This window comes from Lepidothrix coronata, unplaced genomic scaffold (assembly GCF_001604755.1).
Source record: "Lepidothrix coronata isolate B3197 unplaced genomic scaffold, Lepidothrix_coronata-1.0 Scaffold79, whole genome shotgun sequence".
Lineage (NCBI taxonomy): Eukaryota > Metazoa > Chordata > Aves > Passeriformes > Pipridae > Lepidothrix > Lepidothrix coronata.
The window spans coordinates 3,329,574-3,352,625 of NW_016690259.1; the positions used below are offsets into that span (position 1 = coordinate 3,329,574).

Consider the following 23,052-nt stretch of genomic DNA (forward strand, 5'->3'; position numbering starts at 1 on the left):
TTTTCAAGGCATTCAGTTAACATAAAAATAATGATTATTACATAAATTACAGTTGTTGCAATTCAGCTGTAGGGATCGCAATCCAGTGCCAGTGAAGATAGATCAAGGTTTTAAAAAGTATCTGCTGTAAATTAAAAACAAATGGTTGAAAGTATTTTGCAGACCTCTCTCCCACAGATTGTATATTCCATTTTCCAAATTAAATCTAAGAAAGAATATTACTTTATTGAGATTTATGGAATAATTTCTTTAAAAATTCCAGCAATATGAGAATGTAGGCAGACACTGACACTGAAGAAAAATAAGTGTCAGCTTCTAAGTGGTTTCATCTTTTGGAACTTTTTTCTGTTTTTGGTAATGGGAAAAATTAGTTCGGACTGCTTTTTAAAGCTAAAATTATATATAAACCATTAATTAAGGGCAGATCATTTGTCCAACTTTTACTGTAAAGGGGATAAAATGGGTGGAAAACATGATAATACACCATTGCTCCATTGGAGGAAGCGTTCCTCCCTCAATCCAACTTGCTGATCCTGTCTAAGGAATAGGACTTAAGAGCTTCTGAGAAAACGTGTGTAAGAGGATATAAAGGAAAATTGTTCTGTGGCATCTGGGGGAAGTATATATAGGAATAGCAGTTGGGCTGTATTAACTCTGACAGTATATGTGTTACTCAATTTTTCATCTCTTTCAAGACAAAGACATGACCCACTTTCTGTGTGCCACAGCACAAGGGATGTAGCACCAGAGGAAATCACATAGTTACGATGGACAGGAGAGTACACAGAAGTCTCAAGGACACAGCAGTGTTTCTGAGAGCTCCATTACTTCATGGGTTCCCTGAAGTATTCTTAGGACCTCATTACAGATTTTGGGGTGTCCAAGAGCTTAAAGGGATGATGAATCCTGGAGCCTTAGTGGACTGTTAAACCTCCTCCCATTAAACTGGTTGAAACTGTGTTGGCTAAAAACCATGGAATTTTCTGCGTAACTTTATTCCTTCTTTGCCATTTTGTGTTGGCTATCATGATCTGCCTGTTATATTTCAGCAAACGCAATAATTTCCTTTTAATTAGATAATTGCCATGTTATTCATTGGTTTTGATCACTTCTAAATTCAGCTTTTGGTTTTAACAAATGCACTTTCAGAAGATGATGGATTTTTACATTTTTAAAACCGCTAAATGTTCAAAAAGGATTTGTACACATAACAAAATTAAAGTAGGGATTATCTAGCACTGTGTGTGGGATACAGCTATAATCTATACAGTACATGGAAAAGAAACTGGCATTCTCAATTGCACTGCACACATCTCAGTAATAACAGGGTATGAGGCATACAATTTCATGGAACACCCACAATGAAAATTATTCTTTCCAAACAGAGAATTGTTTTGGAATAAGTTAGGTTAATTGGCACCATGGGATTCCTCCCAAGGAAACACAGAACATTAAAATCTACACATGTGCATGTAAAATGATAAAGTATTATCTTCTTTCCCCTCTCAGCTCCTCAAATCGAAGACACGCTACCCAAAATCAACAGAAACGACTGTTTTGTTGATTCAGATTTCCTTAGAATAAACTGGCAATTCTTCATCTGGTCAGCTTACAACCTGAGAGTCACTGCTCTGTTCCACAATTGCTAGCTTGGGTATGGTTATCTAGTGCAGTCTCTCTCACAAAAATGGAGGTCTCTAGAGCTTTTGGCACACGCTTTTCAGAATTGTAAGAAACTTCATTTTCTGTGCAAGCAACAGAGCTATATGGTGTGAGATACAGCCTCTTTCAAAGGGCTGGTGTGCCCCTATTAGGATTAGAACCAAAATCTGCAAATTGTTAATGAGAAATCCAGGCACGTTTCACTGTCATTATACAGCTGGTTAAAATGCTGTATTTTACAGTTGCTGAATACAGTTGAAGTATATTAAGTCCTCACAAAAGTATTATTGCCCTCTGAAAAATTACAAAGAACTTAGCACTAAAAAAGAAAAAGGCCCACCCTTTTCATGAAGAGGGGTGAATTCTCCTGCAGGCTGTTGTGCTGTGTGCACTGTGCCTATTTCATTAACGTTTAAGATCATTTTAAACAAGGATATTCTACTTGGTTTATCTTTACAGTTCCTGGTTTTTTCCACATTTGGCCATTTGCACACTTTAACCACTGCTTCTTTCCTAGTTTCCTGCTCCAATTGTGTGAAGACATTTAAAACCAATTAACTGTGATGCCTAGTGGGCAGGTCACGGGTGAGGTGTAGCCTCAAAAATGATGTCTTGTGCCACAGGTCTGATTGCTGCTCTTCTGCCCCCCATGTCCTATGACCTCACATCACTTCACATGCAAGTCCTGTGCTGAAAAATAGTCTTCATCACTTCCCTCTGCAGTCTCCATCAGAAAGCCAAGTTCTGTAAAGTTTGCCTCGTTATTTTTGCAACAACACAGGCAACGCAGCATATCAGCTTCTCACCAAAGGCATCCTAGAGTGTCCTATATCTTAAATGGACTTACTATTTAATTAGTCTTAGAAGTACAGGAGCAAGACAGCAAGTACAATTTGCACTCAGCATTGGTGGAATTAATTGTAAAATGAAATCTTACTTGTTCATAGTAGGATATATGTCATACTTATGTTCTGTCCTCTAATGTTGTTATTTTAGAGGACTATCCCTATTCTTCAGAGGCAGATGAGTGCTTGGTCTGGTAGAACAATGAGGGTTTACTTTCCAGAGTTTTCACAATGTTTCTGAATAACTCTGAAGAATTGCAGGCCCATTGGGTTGACTAAGGAAGAAATTCAGATAGGATCTCTCCTTTATTCTTCCAGTTCTAAAGCCTGGAGCAAAGTACATCCTCCCACTGCTGCGCTTTCTCTCCATACATCAAAATAATCCCTTTTGGGACTAATTGGTCACAAATTTAGTAGTTACTAGAAGTTTGGCTTTCTAGGAAGCAGAGACCAGAAGATAACTTTTGTTGAGATTGTAAACTAGTGCTAAGTGGGGGAAATCCAAGCTTGCTGTGATGTCAAGGCAAAGAAGTTTAAGAAAGGTTCATTGATTTCACCCCCATCCGTGTAAGTTTTCAGAGGAAAATAAATTGAAATTACTGGACTTGGATGGAAGGATTAGCATGAACTGTGTGAATTGTAGGTCTTCTGTCATTAACATAAATCTCATGGGTATTGATGGACAGTATATATGTTAACTTAGGTCTGTCTGTATATCAACATGATGCAAAAACAAATATACATATCCACTGTCAGAGGAATATCTGAGAAGTTTTATTGGTGATAGAACTGAGCAATTCAGCAAATAACACAATCCGATTCTATTCACACACTAAGTTTTAAATATATTTTATCCCTGGTTTATTATATTTTTCTGTAGCAGCACTCCTCACTGCAAAGACAGTACAACCTACTATAAGCTCCTTGAAACAGGCTGTGCCAGTGCTGAAGGTAGCGGTAATTTTTTTTAAAAAAAATTATTTGATTTTATATTTAATTATCTGAGTAATAAATATTCACGTGATTAAAGGTTATAGAATCATAGCATCATTAAGGTTGGAAAAGACCTCTAAGAGCATCAAGTCCAACATTAACCCAGCACCACCATGTTCACCACTAAACCATATCCCCACGTGCCTTTTTAACACCACTTTTCTGGGCAGTCTACTCCAATGTCTGGATGCAAACATGAAGGCATAGTAGATGTTCCACTGCTAGCCATGCATTCCTGAAAAAAGATGCCTATGGCAACAAGATGCTCATTTGACCCTGAGTAGCCCTGGAATAACTGGCTCATAGGAGCACAGTTAACGTATTTAATGCCTGACAGTCTACTTTCATAGTTTCATACTGAACATACAGGTTGCTATGTTTCACAGCACTCTTCATGGCATCACAGAAAATTCCTATCTGAATCACTGGATCACTCATTAATAATTAGTTAATTGCAGGACTGAAAATACTTGAGCTCTGACATAAAAACTACCAGAACACAGTAAGAGATCTAACTTTTAACTCATCTTAAGACTATTACCTGCAAATCTGCTGAGCAGATATTTCTACATTTTTTTCCACTGCCAAGAAAACTGGATATAACTATATTTATAAGAAGTTATATAGGAATATAGCATCTAAAATACTTTGGGAATTAAAAACTCATATAAAACTAGTCTTACTGATTAATTTGAAAGCAAGATGAAATCAAAAGGTGACTATAGCTTAGGATTTAGGGGAAGTTTCTGTTAAAGTTTAAGTGTTTCTGACAAGGAAAACCACAGTCCTAGAGCAGAGAAGAAGGTGACAGACATCAAGGAGTCTCACTCATGTATTCTTAACAGTGATCTCTGATACCATTTAATTTTTTCTGCCCCTTTTCCCTTCCCTCCCCTGCCCTGCCCTTTCCTTCCTCAGAGACTTTGCCCTTTATCACAGTATTCCCATGAGATATACTAGGGATATTTTATTACTAGATAAAAAAAACCCTAATAAAATCTCTACACAGGTCCAAGTGATAATTCCATAATGGCAATTTTAAAGATACTCATTTTATATGGGTTTCTCCTCTTGGCACTGTGCGAGGCAAAAAGTGCAACAGAATGCAGCCATTCTTGCTGGCTGCACAATTTATGACCCTGCAGCCAGCAGATACACACCACAGCTTAGTCACAATCAAAAAGAAAGAAAGAAAAAAAAGATGCAATAAACTGAAAATAAGTTAAGGATCAGAGATGACAGGCAACTGAACCTGACGGCCTGCTATGATTCCATAACTAAAGAGCTAATTCAGTTGGTGGATTTATAAGTAGAAAACTACCATCTAACTACAGGGACTTGATTTTACCGTTGGCAGCAGTAAGACGTAAACTTGGCTACTTTGTACAGTTCAGATGTCCTTCATTTTAAAGGGATTTGGGGAAGTTGAATGATTATAGGGAAGGACCACAAAAATGATTTAAGGACTAACAGTTGCAGCCCTAGAGCTACTTAGCTTTTCAGAGTGTAGTTTGAAAGGTGATTATAGCATTTAACTCCCAAGAGAAGTGGTAGGCTCTTAATTTTTTGTTGTTGCCAAACCATACCTTGATGACTTCCCTTCTGAACAATTTATTTTACACCAATACATTTTAGACCAATACATGTTTTTGGGCTCAGGAGACAAGAAAGTGAGTGAAAATTGATGTAATTGTGCTACATTTTATGGTGGCTGTTACTAATCTAAAGGTTTCCAAATCTTAGGAAATAATACATTTAATAAGATAAAATACAGCCACAGAAGTAAGAAAAGTTGAAAAACTGCTACAGAATTCACCATTTTTCTGTATGTTAGATACAGATGGAATACAAGGTGACTGATCTTGTAGTAATAACATATTCAGCACTGCTACATCTCAAAAAAATCATTATATCCAAATTTAAAGCATTTAATTATTATGCCTAAATTTTGACAATAGATTCAGACACATCAGGTCTATTTTTTCTAGATAGTTGATAGAGGTCTCCTTAAATGTCCCTGAAATCAAAGTGCTACCACTGTTAGTTCAATAGCTTCTCATTCAAACTTTCTACCTCTCTTCTACTTGGCAATAGTTTAAAACAAAAAGAAAATAATAACACTAGTGAAAATCAGTCTGAAAGAAAAAACAGATACTAATATTTTTATTAAAAAATTGTCTTTGCTACATGACTTTGAAGGCAGAACTGTAAAATGTTGCTCTGTAGCTAATAACTCTCTTCACCACAACATAATGGAGCAGTAAATCAGCAGAACAGGGAAGCAGATTTTTAGGTTTGGGGTTTTTTAGTAAATAGTTTATTCTTTTCTTCTGAATACATAACACATACTCAGGGTAGTTTGCAATATTAATGGACACATTAATATCATATTGAGTGGTGGAATCAGTATTTTCTCCACTACACTGGGCTATATATTCCTAAATAGTTGAACCCAGGTGCATGACCTAGATTTGAGTTACAGGTGCATGTCTCACTCATGTCCTTACTCAGCTTTGAGGAGGCAAGACTGAGGCAGCTTCTTGTCACCGTGTTCTGGACATGGGAAAGAAAAGGCTGAGGGGTAACAGGAGAGACCTGGCCAAGTGCCCAATGCATCCACACATACCACAATACTTATGTAGCCAGTGTGACATAAAAGGCATTGGAGAAGGCCACAGATGTTGAATTAGTGAATTCATCAGTTAGATCCATTCATGGCTTCCAATAACTAAGTTGAAAAGTAGAAGACCAGAAAAACATTCCTGATAACTGTGCTGTGAAAGAGTTTTAGAATTTGGGAGATGTGCAAAGAAGAATTGTTTCTTAAGCTGTTTTTCTTTTTTTTTTTTTAAATCTGCAGTAATCTTGCATCTAATTTTCTCTTGAGTAGAGCCACCAAGAAGCACAAGTAATCATCATCTGTTCATAGAATCTATCTCTATTATGAAATACTTCTACATGCTTCTTCTAATTCCTCCTGAGATACTGGCAGCAGACAAAATTATCACTTCTTCTCTTTCATTTGAACTCCTTAAAATTAAATCAAGTCACTGTCAGTAATTTCACTGCAGTAACAATTTTCAAGCAGAGACCTCAATGACTTCAATGAATATTAAAAGCCAATGGACCAATAAAAGTTACACATCAGGTTGTACCACTCTTCTTACTTAGTTTCTACTTATATCCACAGACCTTCACAGGAGTGACTGACAAGAAGCAACTCCAGACAATCCTATTTATGTGCAGGACCAGTGAGGAAGCCCTACAAACTTGCTCAAAACAATGTCAGGGGCTCCAAACGAACTTCATCAACACAGGAACCATTAGTTCCATTAAAGAAACAAAATGGCATCTTTTTAGGAGGGAAACATGACATTGCTATGCAATGCTGTCACCTCTCTTCCTCTGTTTTTGTATATTGTTTTCCTACTTATCTGACTGCCAGTGCTGTGATGAGTGAAATATGCTAGTGAGATCAGAACTAAACTCCAGGATTATTTTTATGAAGGAAATATGTCACTTCAGTTTCTTGGTTATATCAGAGCCTCAAGATTCTTTGGAAAATCATCATGTAACAGATTCGCTGCTTTGTGACAATATAATGATTTTATCACTGCTAAATTTCCTCTTCATGTTAGAAAAAGGAGAGAGAATCAGCTGCCACTATTTTATTCCACCTATCAACATAAAAAAACATCTTATAGGGATAGCTGTCCAAAATGCTTTTCAGAGGCATCAACTTAAATTACCTTTCATTCAACCACAGATGCATTGTTATCATCATCATCATCATCATCATCATCATCACCATCATCATCATCATCGTTTTAATTATTTACTGGATACAATATATATACCTAAAAGTTTGAAAAAACATTTGTATTCTTTTTACTGCCACTAGAGTTAAGTACTTGTTTGTATTGCAGATAGAGACAAAAAAAAAATAACAGAAACTGCTATATTCAGACACTTATGTATAAGAGGGAAAATTTTTACTTTTTTTTTTTAGGGAAAAAGAATTGTTTGCCCTTTGTTACTATCATTGCTCCAAGACTGGAAAAGAGGTGAATGGTTTTTGCTTACTTCAATGAAGAGTCTCTAAGTTAATTAAAGAATAAAATTATATGCATAATGTTATCATAGAATCACGGAATCACAGAATATCCTGAACTGGAAGGGACTCACAGGGATCATCAAAGTCCAGCTCCTGGCCCTGCACAGAACAGCCCTAAGAGTCACACCTTGTGACCAAGAGTATCGTCCGAACACTTCTTGAACTCTGTCAGCCTTGGAGCTGTGACCACTTCCCTGGGGAGCCTGTTCCAGTGCCCAACCACCCGCTGGAGGAAGAACCTTTCCCTGATATCCAAGCTAAACCTCCTCTGACACAATTTCAGGCCATTCCCTCCGGTCCTGTCCCTGGTCACCACGGAGAAGAGATCAGTGCCTGCCTCTCCTCTTCCTCTCATGAGGAAGCTGTAACTGCAGTGAGGTCTCCCCTCAGTCTCCTCCAGGCTGAACAGACCACGTGCCCTCAGCCGCTCCTCACACAGCTTCCCCTCAAGGCCCTTCACCATCCTCATGGCCCTTCTTTGGACACCCTCTAATAACTTTATATCTGTCTTACATTGTGGTGCCCAAAACTGCCACAACTTTCAATGTGAGGCCGTCCCAGTGCAGAGCACAGTGGGACAATCCCCTCCCTCCCCCAGCTGGTGATGCTTTACCTGATGCCCCCAGGACACAGTTGGCCCTCCTGGCTGCCAGGGCACTGCCAGGGCACTCATATTCAACTTGCCATCGACCAGGACCCCCAGGTCCCTTTCCACAGCATGGAATAGACTGGATATTTGGGTTAACATCTATGAATATGTGTAAATGAATAGAGGACTCAAAAAAGGCAATGAGTTACCTCAGCAAAGCACTTCACTGGAATACATTGGCCTAAGTTTGATCAGGGACAACCAAAAATTCATTGATTCCATTTTACGTCTTCTACTACACCAGTATATGGGAAGAATCAGACACAATGTGCAAAATACATACAGTCAAAATTCTGGCACTACACACTTTTCTCGAGTAAGCCCAGAGCACACATTCAGTGACCCTTGCACTTTGTGTGTGGATGCAGTGGTTTAGATACTGGTTTGCTGGGGTTTTTTTCATTGCTGACTGTACACTTTCTGCACTGTCTGCTGGAAAACCATCTATCCACACAGTATTCTCCATCACTGATTTCTAGTTTTAAAGCCTACAACAGGTAAGCAAAACCAAATACCCTTCAAGTAGTCTGTCAAGTAGACAATTGCTACCATTGTCACAGCAATCTCCCATTCTTGTAGGTAAGGGACCATGGACAATGATTGTAGGAATCAGACTGCAGGGGATAAACACAAAAATGTTATAAGAACCCTTGTTTTAAAACTACCATTTGGATTACGTGGGGTTTGTTTTATTCTATTTATTTATTATTTTATATAATGTACTCATTCCTCAAATTCTTTACTCTTTCTATTTAAGAGCTGGAGTCTTGCTTCTAGGCACATTCCCTTCCTCCTTACCTGCAAAGTATATAAAGCCTCTGTTCTTGCCAGCCTGCATTAAACATTGCAATACAATTATCCTCTGTCACTGGACTGTTATCTCAGGGAATTGAATTAGACTTCCTAGTTTAGAAACATCAAATTATTTACACAAAATATTATAGTTGAAACAGATCCAGTTTAGAGCATTAAATGATGGTTAAGGTATTAAAGACTAAAAAGATCAGGTCACTGATTTAAAACAGAACTAAAAGTTGAATTTGATCCTGAGGGTACCTGTTGAGAGTCATATCAAGCAGGTTATTGCCTATTCAGAATCACGGAAAATCAGTTTTTCTTTTAGCCTTGTCTCTAAGTTGCAGCTATAAAAGTTTCCTCAAGAAAGGTTTGTTTTGGACCAATAGCAGTTCTGTGGGAATTTCGCTGTCAGTTTTTCACAAGTACAAGTTATCAGAACGTTTGGTTCAGAAATATGAAACAACTTTAGATGGATGTTCAAAAACACCCCTGATAAGTCCCTTCTGTTTTGATACCTTACCTACAGGGGCAGAAAGGGAAGCATTCAGCAAATCACAGAATCATATAAATTGGTTCTTTTCCTGAAAAAGGTGCAATATATTTCATTTCTTACTCTTTCAACACAAACTAAAACCCTTTCTTGCAGAAAAGACTGTCTTAATTTGCATATTGCCCTTATAGCTGAAACACAAAATTATCAGTTAGCATGTCCTATGCACTTTAAATTGATATAGTTTGTTATTTAAGATTACTCTGTCAAGAGTGTGTCAATACATCTTTCATCCATGAAAGCTTTTTGTTATATAGTTTTCACTGTTCTAGGCATAACCTGATTACAATTTAAATTTTCTTGATATATCTGGGTTTTACTTGCATCACCACTCTAAACTGTGACAAGAAATCAACATGGAACAACACTCAACCGCATTTCCAGAGTAAAATACCCCCCAATAGACTTAGGAGTTTTCCATTGGTACTTACCCCATAACTAGATGTTATTTCTTATGTCCACCCTCCAACATATTCCCATCAGTGCCCATTCACCTCTCACTCCTCTGACCATGAAAATCTCCCCATTAAACAGGATGAAAGCTGTTGCACCAACCCTCCCTCCTGTCTGAATTTAGAGGCTCAGTTGCTTTTTATGTGCACCTCAAATATGTGCAGTTTTAAAGCAGCTTCCCACCAAGGGCAGCTTGTGCTGCATTTGAGGTTGAGCCAAGAGAGATCCCCTCTCCCTGGGATCCCTGAGCACTCCCAGGCCCCCTCCTGTGTCCCGTGGCTCCCATGGGAATGTTGAGCACCCGCAGGTCGGGGGGGGCCCTAATCCAAACTTGCTCCCACTGGCATCACAGCAAAACCTGGCTGAATTCAATAGGATGGAAAGGAGCCCAAAGGATGAAAATACAAAGATAATGCTGTGGAATGCTGTTGCTGACTAGTTGCATTTGAATTTAAAGTGAGGAAAAGATGAAGGGAAAGAGAAAACTTTGGTAAGAGTTATAAGATGCTATGTTTTCCATTCCCGGTACAAGGAAGTTTTCACTTCCTTGCCAGGAAGAATTGTAGTGTCTCTTGTCATTACTCTACTTCATTATTTAAATTAAAATAATTTCTGAAAAACGTTTCTTCCCTTTTCCCCCTTACACATGCTAAAATATAAAAAGGTAGAGATAAGTATAAAATCTAACCTTTATTCCACTTTGAACCAGCTTGTGTATATCCAAAAAAGGTTCCTTGAGTATGTCTCCTTCGGGAGTGAAAATCTTCACATATCCTTCTTTCTCAAGAATGAAGAGGCGATGGGATCCATCCCCACAATGTACTGCTCCAACAGGCTGCCTTAGTCCACTCACAACCTCCTGAATACAGAAGCAGTTGTGCTTGTGTTTTCTAAAGAAATTTAAAGAAAACATGAGATTTTCTTCTTTTTCGTAACCGTGACACAACGACGTCCCTAAAAGATAAAATTTCTGTTCTGCAGTGATACTAGAAAGTTTATATTATAAACCAGTTTTATGTATTTAAATATATAATCACATATCCAGAATAAATTACTTCCTTGAATGCAGGGAAGCAGATAATACTGAGGATCAGTTTGAATTCCACTTGAGCAAAATTTGGTCTGTATGCAAGAAAGAGAAAATTAAATAAACTTACATCCAATATGTAGAAGAATGGGAGAGAAAAAAAATTGGTAAAAGAAGAGAATAATTTAGAAACACAGAATTTCTACCATAAAATAAACATACTAAATTTCATCACTTTGACAAAATTTGGCTTCTAAAACCCATTTAAAAATAATGACTTACAATGGGATAATCTAATTTCATTATTTTCATGAAGAAAAATACATTATTGAAATAAATTGAAGATCATGAAATAAATATTTTACTAATAAAATTATTGTAGTTGTTTACAATAAAGTAAAGTAATATTACATTCAGGTAGAAATTACTTCCCAGAACTATGTATGATCCACAGGCTGGACGATAACCAAGATCCACAGGGTGGATCAAACCAGGATTCTAACACCTTTTCAGCAAGGCAAATATCAAATGGTACTGAAATTTTGGAGTTAATGTAACTTTCTCTTTTGATGTACACTAGCAGCAGCAAAAGAAAGTAACATCTGGAAAACACAGCTGCTGAGCATAAGGACATACTGAGCTGTTTCACTGTGAAAACCACAAGCTTTGATAGGTTTTGGGTTTGTTTTGTTGTTTTTTTTTTCAGATTAAACAGCATTTATCTTTATGAACCTGTTGATCTCTTCCTCTTTGTCATATTCTTCCATGTGGTCCAGGGAGTTAGAGGCTGGCCCTCGCACTTGTTTTCTTGGAAAATCTGGAAAGCACACACCACCATCTTTTCTTGCATAGTAATAGCAAAACTCATCAGCTGTAGTTTGGAGAAAACCTTAAAAATGCAAAAGAGCATACAAATATTTAGTGTGTAGTCATGTCTGCAGTTTAGTGTCATCAAACTCATCTTTAAATAGATTACAGTGGAAAAAGAGGTCATTTTAAACAAAGCACTATCTGCAAAAAAAAAGGCCTGCTCTGAATAAACACAAACTGAGTATTACCTTTTACAGTTTACATCTGTATTTGTATTAAACCTGATTTCAGTGTGCTTATGTAAAAATACCAATTCGTTCAAAATGACACAACTGACTAAAAAATTAAGAGACAAAACTCAGAGTTGAGGCTATGATACACTTCTCCCTGATTTTAACCTATCAATCAAGTGCAGTATCTGCAGTAAAATAGCTTGAGTAGCTTCTATGTAACTTTTTTTTTTTTTTTTAAGTGGCTTGCTGTAGTCAAAATCTCAGTAGAGACTTTGGTAAAAGGCATGAAGTAAAGACCGTGGAGTGCTGCCAGCAAAGGGCATCGGTTGGAGAGGTGAATAATCACCAGTCAGGTGAATCTCAGAAAGGCAGAAGTGCTGCTGAAAACTGCCCTGGGTTGACATGCAGCTGGCCTCTGGTTGACTCCCAGCATCGAAGTGGGTGAACACAGTGTCCTATCATGAGGTGTTGCTTCTCAGCCCCCAAATCCTCAGGAGGGGGATATGCCTCATGCTGCACTGCAGCTGGCTTGGATGAAAAGTGGTCTTTAGCTTTTAGGTTAAAATGGAAAGGAGTTCAAAGGCCCAGATAAAGAAGGAGTTGGTAAAATGAGGGCCTTTGAGGAAAAAACCTGCCACTACTGCTATTACACTATGTTTAATGACATTAAAAGTATCTATTTCTGTTCACAAACCTATTTCTAGTAATTTGTATCCAGTTTTTAAGCACGAGTATTAAATCTAAGAAGACAGAGTCTGGCTAGTTATACATGTGCTATGTTATTAGAACGTGAAGATAATATGTCTTAAGTTGCCTTCATTCCTTTTTGTATTATTGGCAACTGTCTTACAATGTACTGTGGTCCAGGACATAACTCATAGGATACACAGAATTAGCACTTAATTGGAATTAGAGGCCTAATTTATGCATGGCTTTACCACTTGTGAATAATGCAGTAATCCATAGGTCTTGGCCATAAAACCTCTGGCTTACAATGTACAGTAAGAGCTGATCAGGGACAGCTGTGTTTCACTGGAAGGTGCCAGTTTCTTTTAAGCGAAGCTTTTTCAGAAACATTATCAGTTTTGACAAAATTTTAGTTAACATGATGTTTCTGGTCCGAACTCAAACTTCTGGTCTAAATGAGAAAGAAAGAGACAGCAAACCTCATATCACTATACTCCAATGTCTTGTAATTAGGGTGTTTCATTAGGAGGAGGAATATTCAGGTCAATGCCCCTCATCTGTCAGGCAAGGGTTTGACCCTAAGTCTCCCATTTCCCAAGTAAATGTCCTAACAACGACTTTATTAGCTATCCTGGGGTGGTCTCTCTGTGGCTTTCTTCATGGAAAATTTCGAAAGAGTTCAATTTCTTCCTTATGTGGAATAGGAAAATTTTTTAGATCCCAGAATTTTTGTGGAGTGGAAAGCCTTTCCCACCCAACTATACTTCTTTTCATATACATCTTCCTTTAAAAATATTGGAAAAATAACATGACAAAGCCTGCCTTTGGTTTCTATAAAATTATATCTGGAAACACATGGTAGTGTCTTGTGGTGTAAAAGTTTAATTACCATGATTTGGAGCTTCAGTAAATTTCATCTCTGAGGAGCTGGTTTTAATTTATAGTAGTTATTTGGAGAAAATGGAAGATATAATTCCGAGTGGAACAACGGAAGAGGAACTCTGATATAATCACAGAGTACTATTCCAAGGCTTGTAGATATAAAGCCAAAATCAAAGGTAATCTAAAATCTTGCTGTTGAATTATTTGACTTAAGAATACAGAGTTTTGTCTTTAATAATTTATTTCTCTAGGCACAGAGGGTCATTCAAAAAGAGGCGACAGCAAATTAGAGGTGTACGATTACTAAGAATTTCTAGAATTTTCCAAGTATACCATCTCCTATTTACTATAGACAAATTACTCTTGGCTTGAATGGTTTCTTTAGTCAGGGAAGCTGAGAGCATATCGTGATCATGTTCACTCAGTATATGTCCCTTTCAAATAACAATCAGATGCAAACTCACTTGACTAGTGCAATGCCTTTTCTTATATGTAAGACTAACCCCACTTCCTTATGAAATATTTTATCATGCACTTAAGTACATGTTGCACTGCAGTTGCCTTTTGCTATTTAGCAAGCCCATCAGCAGGTTCCAAGAAGGGATAAGGCTTATGTTCCTTTTTCATTACAAGTGCTTGTAAAAAAATGGGGTTAGAATTAAACTGAAAAAAATGTTGCATCACTGGAAGGAATGTAACCTCTGTAAATACAGTTTCACCTGTGTATTAACAGTGGAATTTTGTTATTTTGTTGTATAAAAACCATAGTAACTCACAAAAAAAAAAAAAAGAAAAAAATTTGCATGCGTTATATATGCTCAATTTAACATACTAACAGAATCACTGAAGGCAGTTAGAAAAACATTTGCTTCTACTCCCTATCTGCTTGAAGCCATTTAATGTCTTCTGTCTCGTGCTTAGATTGTAAGGTCTTTAGTGTAGTTTGCCATTTTGTTCAGCATTTGTACAGTGTCCAGAAGAATGGTTCCTGACAAGTGCCCCTAAGCAGTAGAACTGTTTGGAGGGAAAAAAAAAAAAGATCATTTTACTCAGTCAAATACAGCTCCGTCACTGTCCTCTGTGAGAACTGTGCCTAATAAGGACTGCAACCCTTGGTCCTGTGTGAATTTCTGTACTAACTACTTTATTTTAAAACTCATACATATTATTACAAATTTCCTACCATCTGTGTACGTGTTGACAGAGCAGTGCCTGTGTTAACAAAGAAAATTGAAATCACAAAGGAAGATTAAACATCATGTTTAAGTGTCAGATTTTGCACAGGCTTGCATTTCTGTGCTTTTAAAACTTTCTGTCTTGCAAACAAGAATCAAATGACAGGCTTTTCAGTTAAGGCAGTTACAGTGAAGGCTTTCTGTATTCCCCTTTATAAAACACTGTGGGAATAAGTTGCATGATTACAAGCCTTTTCAAAGGAAAACTTCTGCTTTCAGCTGATCTCCACCTCCTCTCTCCACTTGTATTTGCATTCAGTTGTTCCTCACACCATATCTCCCTTCCTACCCTACCTTCACCAAATTCCATTTTGCTGGATTCCCTGCTTATCCATTCCCTTGCCTCTTCTCTTTGATATACAACTCCAGTGTCGTGGTAGCCCGTGTCCCAGTCTTTACAACAAATTAAGTTCCTATTCACTCCCTTTCCTGTTTGCACTGCACAGAGGATTGAGTATCATCCACTCGTCTGAGTAGACTTACCCTGGCTTTGAGGACATTTGGAAATCAGGCTCACCTGCTTTATTTCTGCTGTGACCTTGAGCACATAGTTCAGTATTATGTAAAAGAAGCATTTTCCTGCTTTGGGGTTTTTTTTCCTGATTTGCACTTTTGACAGCTAGATGTGAACAAAAAAACTGCATTTGCCTCTCTCTTCTCAACTGCCAGTGAAAACCAAATCAAAGACATGATTCCAGACTGACTGTTTCAAACTGTAGTAAGTCCACTGGTAGCTCACATCATTTCCTATTGGTTTTCAAGTGACCAGTGGCCCTTTTGTCATACTCAGATGTTGCCTGTACCTGCACATGGGCAGTGCCAGGGTTAATACCCTTGATGCCCTTGTTATCAGTAGCAAAATTATGAGCCACTACTATTTTTTCTGCAGGTTGACTGTGTTGACTGTGACTATTAATCAGTGACGTTAGAACTTCTGGGAGTGCTGTGTGAGTTGTAGAATTTCTTAGAATTCCAGCATTTGGGGGCGGGGTGCCCCTGTTTGTTGTTAAAAAGAATCCTATCAAGCATCTGTTCTTGTAATGCCTGGATTCAGATCAGGGCCTGGATCTGAATTCACCCACAATCATCTGGAACCCATTCCTTCAAATGAAAATAATGGAGACCAGACAGTTCAAAATCTCTCCCATGTCCTTGAATGGCACTGTGGCTGTGGCACAGGTTTGTTCCTTAGAATACACCACTTCCACTGGCATGGATCAAGTTTCTGCTTATGTCCAAAGGCAGAATCAGCCATGCCTTTCTTTACTTGCTGCATTAACAATAAATATTAGACAGTCTTCCCTTATGACCTTGTAAAACTTAAAATTCATGTCGTTTGAAGATACTTCATTAAACCACTTAACTCCAGTGTCTCCACCACTAATCACTTAAACTGAGGCTTACAGTAAAGATTAGATGAGAAATAATCACAACAGTTACCTGGAATGAAGCAGGGAAGTTCTAATCTCATAGTCCTTGTGAAACATTACACTGTCCTGCATATCCACACAATCCTAACAGCTATTTTTATTATTCTGTTTGAAGAAAGAATAGGGTCCCCTTTTTCTCTGAATATTCCTAAAGAAGCCAATGGAAGTTATGATACAGTCATAACTGGTGGGCAAACTGCTGTCTTCAAAAGAGTTAACCAAGCATCTGCTACAGTTTTCATCTTTGCAAAAAGAGACAGAACAATAAATGAATTTTTGAAGCTAACTCAGTCTTGGTTAATATGTAGTGCTAAAATTTCAATCCCAGAAAAGATGCTTGCTATCTTAAAATGCTAATAATATTTCTCATTTGTGTGGGACTTAAGGGATAAAATTATTTTTGTAGTCAGCGATTTCCTTAAACTCCGTTATATTGGTGTTCAGAAACAATTAGCACTCCCTAATGGAGGAAGAGTAATTATTCGACTTTTTAACAAATGCACAGTGAATCATTGCCAGAGACCTTGGGTTTGGGGGCCTGTTAATTTTCAACTCTTTGTTTAATCCTCCAGGCTAAGCTGAAAACACAGCTTCCCCATTTTCTATTTTTTTCTGTCATTCGCAATAAATATTATTATGGATATATGAGTCTCACAAGGAAAATAGAAACCCCAAATAAGTTGTTATTGTAATTATTTATATTTCAGAATGTATAAGACTATTGAACTATACTAAAATCCTGTAGGCCATCTTCTCAAAAAGAGAGACCTGAATCTTAATACCTTTGGGAATCCTAGAATAGGCATCAGCAACCATATGTACCAGTCAAGTCACCAGATTAACCCTGTTGGTGGATGTAAGTATGCAACAACTTTTTGTTAGCACAACCTACTTTCAGAACAAGTATTTAGAATGATTATTAGCATCTGATTGATGTAGGAAAAATCCTATTTTAACTGATGCTGAAGTATGTAAGCTCTTTTCCTGCAAAGCACAGTGCTCTGCCCAGTGCTAAAGTTATGCTTTCATCTGGTTATCTTTCAAGACAACCTGGGTGGTCACAAAAAGCACTTGACATCTTGATGCACTTCAGCAGTTTTACATATACACAAACTTTGTAGAAAAATAAATTTGTCATTCGTCACTGCATATGTTGATCTGAGGAGTGAGGTTCCTGTGGCTACAGCTCCTGTGCTGCTCAGCCCTTTCTCATTCTCTCTCCCTCCCTCCACCTCCTCATTCTTTCTCCCTTTTCCCTCTTTCACTTTTTTCAATTAAACAAATTGTTTCCTCATAAACACAGAGTTTCACAAAACAACTATGAGGGTCTTGCTCTGCAGAATATGATAATCATTTGCACTAGCTACAAACTCATGTCAAAAATGTCTTTGTGTGGACTTCTTATATGGGCCAAACATTTAGAATATCTAATCTGTTATCGCTGTTCAGCAGGCAGTCTTGGCAACTATGATCTATTCTGCTTTGCTTTGGGGAATGTGATAAAGAGCAAGAAACAGCTGGCTTAAGAAAGCCTTAGAAACATCTCTTAGTTTATAAAGACAATAATAATATTTTCATATTTGAATGGGTTGAGATACATGTTAAACCACAGTAAAGGGAAAATGTAAGTCAATTCAAAATATTTTCCCAAGTCAATAAAAGAACACTGCAAAAAAACTCCTGTGCTCTTGGGATTTCAGAGAAAACAAGTACACACTGTACACATGCAATTAAAGAACCCTCCTCCAAATCCCATGCACTTAAACTATCCCCTTTACTCAAACATGTTTATATTCTATTACAGAGATGTGTTCATATATAAAAAATGACTATTCACAAATTCATTTTTCGTCTCATTATCAACTCTTTTTTCCAGTCTGCTAGTAAAAAAAAAAAAAAAAACCCCAAAAAACCAACAACAACAAAAAAGAAATCTCAAAAGAAATCTCAATCAATTTAATTATTTTCTCCTGTGTGGCATTGTTTGTAAGTAGTGTTTGGACGGCGAAAAAAGCATAGTTTAAAAATGACAGTCTTAAACATATAAATAATTTACTATTGAGAATACCAAAGATGTTATTTAACGTAATAGTGTATTAAGACAGTGTTTCTAAAAGAACCGTCTTCTGCGGTTATTTTGTTGATACAGTTACAAGTGATAGCACACATTTGGTGACTGCCTTAGACAAGGCAGGGTAAATTCTGCTTTTGGTTATGTCCAGCTAACTCTACTGACTACAGTGAGGAAGTGTTAGGTTAGTTAAGAATTTGGTCGTTAACAGCACGTTGGAAGTGATTCAAAGATCACAGAAGTCTATCAAACAGTTCCCTTTGATTTCAATGGGCTTTAAACCGTGTGGAAAAAAACATCAGTTTCTAGGGTAACAAAACCAGAAAAAAACACTTTACTCATCAGCTTTTAGAGTCTAAAACAAACAGCCAGGACCTTTTATTTCTTGCATTTTAGAGCAATCTATTGTTTAGAATAGCCTTTTGGATGGCCAACTGTTTGTTTGCATGATTTGAATTAACAGGCAAATATTTCAGCAAAGGTAAAAAGTTTGAGGTGCCTTTGACAACAATCAAGCCACGTGTGTGTCATGGAGAGTTTAACAGGAGGGTGGCAAGAAAGTGCTCAAAATATTTACCTCCCCACCTAAGATCCACTGTGAAGACTGAAACATTCTGTCTTTGCTTGGGCAAAGTCCCCTGAATATAAATGGGAATTTTTCCCAATTAAAAGCCGGATCTATAACCGCTCAGGCAATATCAACATATCAAAACAGACATCTTTTAGCCCCGTATTTTGTTATAGGTTTTACCTGGTATGTGACCTCTGCAAGTATAATAGAATTCTTTACAATAGTCTCTGCACAGGTAGGGAAGAGTTAGTTCTCTTTCAGCTGTTTCCCCTTTCTCAGGTGAGTGGAATAGGTTCTGAGCGTGAGGTGAGCAGTGTGCACATTTGATTTCCTCCAGTAGCTTCGCACATTCTGTGTTGTTGGTAACAGAAAGTATCTGCAAGCCACAAACCAGAGACAAATAAACACATGACCTGTTCCCCCATCTTACACAAAGCAAGATTGCATGACCTAATGTAATAAACAATGCTAGTGGGACAAATACAGTTAGTATCAATGCATTTTGTTTCAAGTGCAAATGAAATTACTATGAAATGTGCAATATGCCATTAGTACGGTGAGAGATTTTCATTTCTCTGATTTCTTACATAAGATTCTATAAGAACCTTATATAAGATTCTATAGGATTTCTTATCTGAGCTTGCTTCTCAGATAAGAATAACAGCACTGAAGTTATTTTAAAGACTCAGGCAATCTCTCAACTAGAAAGATATGTGTATAAGGAGGAGTTATAGCAGCAGGCCTTTTATCCACTTCTCTTATGAGACATACCTCCAGATCTAACTTGTAAGGTGTTTAGAGGCTAAAAATTAAAGTTCTACCATCAAAACACATCAGGAAAAACATGTCTAGGTATGTGTAAAATAGGTGTATCTTGAACGACACCACTGCCTGGCTACTGAAATGACTGCTGTGGAATTGAGCAGGTGCCGTGGATTTTTCATGCTTTAAATGCTGCTCTGCTTTTTGCTCTCTCTAGTGCAAACTACTTGGAGGCGGGAAAACCTGTGTGTTTTCAGACATATCTTTCTACAAGTGAAAGAGTAGAATTTGTAACATCTTGTTTGCATCAATATTGAATCTGTAACTTTGTCCTGAAAAAAAGAGCATATATTATGTATGCATAGCACTTGAAGAAGCATGAAACCACGACTGATGATGTGTTTAAGTAAACACAGGAGCCTAAGGAGCGCAATGTCATCAAATCGTGAAAAATAATGGAAAACAGCATAGTTGTCTTTATTAGCTTTTGAATGCAGTGCACTTTGTTAATCTATTGTTAACCACATGGATTGTTTTTTGATCATTCATCCCAATGGTGGGTAGTGGGAAATGTGTTCCCTCTGTTGAGATCGACTGAATCTGATCCAATGCAAAAACAAAGCTCAGGTTCCTTCTGCCAGTTATTTAACAGAGTTATAAACAAGGACTGTAAGACACTTAGGTTAAGAAATATTAATGTGGCAAATATTTGTGTTTGTAAAATTTGTAAATATTTGTAAATAGCAGTTTGAAAACATTGCTAGTTTTGCTATAGCTCATATCTCTGAGTTGATTTGTAGAAGGACTTTCCAATGTCATTCTCTTGCAACATAACATTAAAGGGGAATTATCTAATTTACTTCTGAAAAAGTAAGTTATTCAATGCAGGAAGACTCCTGATATGAGTATGCTGTCTCCTACATCTGTTCTCTTCTTGGATGCTGTACTTTGATAACATAGTTCTGAACTCATCTTTTTATTTACAGATCATAACTACATGAATTTCAAAAGCTTGAGAGAAATGCACTTTCTGTTGTTTTCAACAGCTAGGTATTCAAAATATTACACAATATATGTACAGCCTGTACATTTAAATGAAATTCTGGTTAAAACGACCTTGATTTAGAAGGCAAACTCTTCCCAGGAAAATTTAGTCTTACCATACATATATCATCAAAAGGCCATCTGAAATGTGTACTAAAGTTTAATGTTGTAAGTTGGGACCCTGATAAGAACACCGTTTGGTTTCTATCCTTATTCTCGATGTGCTGCCACTGGCATCAAAAATAATTCCTCCAGATCTGCCAGGATCATTACATGCAATAAATGTTCTGTCCTTGACACTATCTGTTCTCACACTATCCTCAGCTTCATAGCACCTGCAATTCAGTAATGTGATTAACATCTGCCCCACATATTGTTTATTATCTCTCTTCAGACCCTTCTTGAGAATGTAACTGTCTCACATATTTTGGAAAGGGTTTGTCTTCTCTCTCTCTATCTTTTTTTTAAAAAAAAAAAACACCTTTAGGACAGTAATCAATTAATTGCATGTTGCATGTATGGCAGAAGGTTTGCATTGGTCCTGAATTCTTTGGGGAATTCTTTCCATGGCTGCAGGCTCTTCTCTCCTGAAAAAGTTTAGTTTCTTTTTGCTAGATTGCTCATTTGAGCCATAGCATTGCAACTGTTAGCCTTAGTCTTCTTGAGTTTTGTATGTTGTTCTAGATATGGTAAATGTGGAGGGAAATGCACTGAAGTCAAGAACTAAAAACACAATGAGAACCACAATAAACTATAACCAAAATACATAACAACTAAAACTTTGAGCTCAACTTAATACTGCCTAGGACTGCAGTCCAGGTAGTAAAACATAGACTTGACATGCTTGCAGTAATCCATGCTGCTGAGGTAATCTTCTGCATGAGCTGCACTTTATTAAGGGATGCTGTGATTTTGATGGGAAGGGGCCTGTATAATTCATTCAGGTCATTGTCTGCCAAATAGAACAAAGTCTGAAGCCAACAGTGGATGACTAAAAGCACTATCCATAAATGCTACTTTTAAAGAACATTATGTCACTTCTCTCCTGAAGTAAGGAAGAAATGGCCCATTTGGGTGTTTCCACCAAAGGAAACTGTACCTTGAGTACAGACCCCTTCAAAGTACTTGCCTACATTCAGTAGTATCACCTGGTTTGCAGAAGTCTCAGATGTTTTCATCAGGGAGCTCATCTCAGGCAGTAAGCTTTCTTGTGGTAGCACTATGACAGTGTGTTTAGAAGTACAAGTAAACACAAGGTATTACTAGGTAATTATTCAGTGTGCTTATTGAATTAACTCCACAGTGATGCAGATAGAAAACTGTACTTCTACTGGAAGACTCCAGAACACATTGTGTATGGAGGGAGGGGGAAGGGGGAGGGGAAATAAATTACAGGATAGCAAAGCTAATTTACTGTTTCTTGTGGAAAACGTAATTGACGTTGCCTGGTGATACAGGCTTGCCAACATTTCAGTCCTCAAAGTTAAGACAAAAGGATCCTAATCCCCCTGAGCAGCTGCTATCCAGGAATTAACCACAGGAATTCACCCCCTCATGTCATTTCTGGAATGAATCGTGGTCATATAATAGCTAATCGGAAGATTAAGGAAAGAGAGTCAATCAATTATCTGAAAATCAAGTACAATGTTACTTAACTTTTAGAATGCTCAAGCAAAATAGGGTGGTAACATTTCCTCTGTGTGAGGTCTGATGTGTAACTCTGTCCTGGCTTGGAGATAGGACAACCTCTCTCTTCTGAATTTCAGTAAATCCATAATGTATTTATCCTGGAGTATATTAAAACAGTTTTAAGCGAATTCTGAAACACTTATTTGAATTAAGCTTTTTGGATGTCTACTTTGAAAGTGACCTTAAAGTTGACAATGGCTTTGGTCTTTTGAAGAAATGTAAACTAATTTCCTTCTTCAATTTTGAAAGTTGTATGTGAAACCATCAAACTGCAGTGGTTTAAACTAACTGTGCTCTGGAAAATATGTAAAACTTCCAAACATTTATTGCAACATGCCTAATAATGATTATGCCTGCTGCTGACTAATTTACAACATCTGTAAGATCATCCTTTAATCTCTAGCCACATGAAAGTAAAATGGGTAGACTAAAGGTAAGATAAATCTTGGAATGCACAGGAAAACATAGCATACTAAAGTGGTTTATCAACAAAAGGAAGAGTGCAAAGAAGAAACAGAAGATGACACAATAGACAGAAAATCTTTAT

General features: G+C 37.3%; 1 protein-coding gene across 1 annotated transcript in view; it reads right to left on the reverse strand.

The window, feature by feature from the left end:
- Nucleotides 1–23,052, reverse strand: part of HHIP (hedgehog interacting protein) — a 76,393-nt gene that overhangs the window by 49,417 nt on the left and 3,924 nt on the right. The window contains exons 2-4 of the mRNA XM_017820168.1: nt 19,191–19,386; nt 11,824–11,980; nt 10,753–10,954 (exon numbers count right to left, since the gene is read on the reverse strand). Coding sequence (XP_017675657.1) covers nt 10,753–10,954; nt 11,824–11,980; nt 19,191–19,386 — 555 coding nt within the window. The remainder of the gene's footprint in view (nt 1–10,752; nt 10,955–11,823; nt 11,981–19,190; nt 19,387–23,052) is intronic.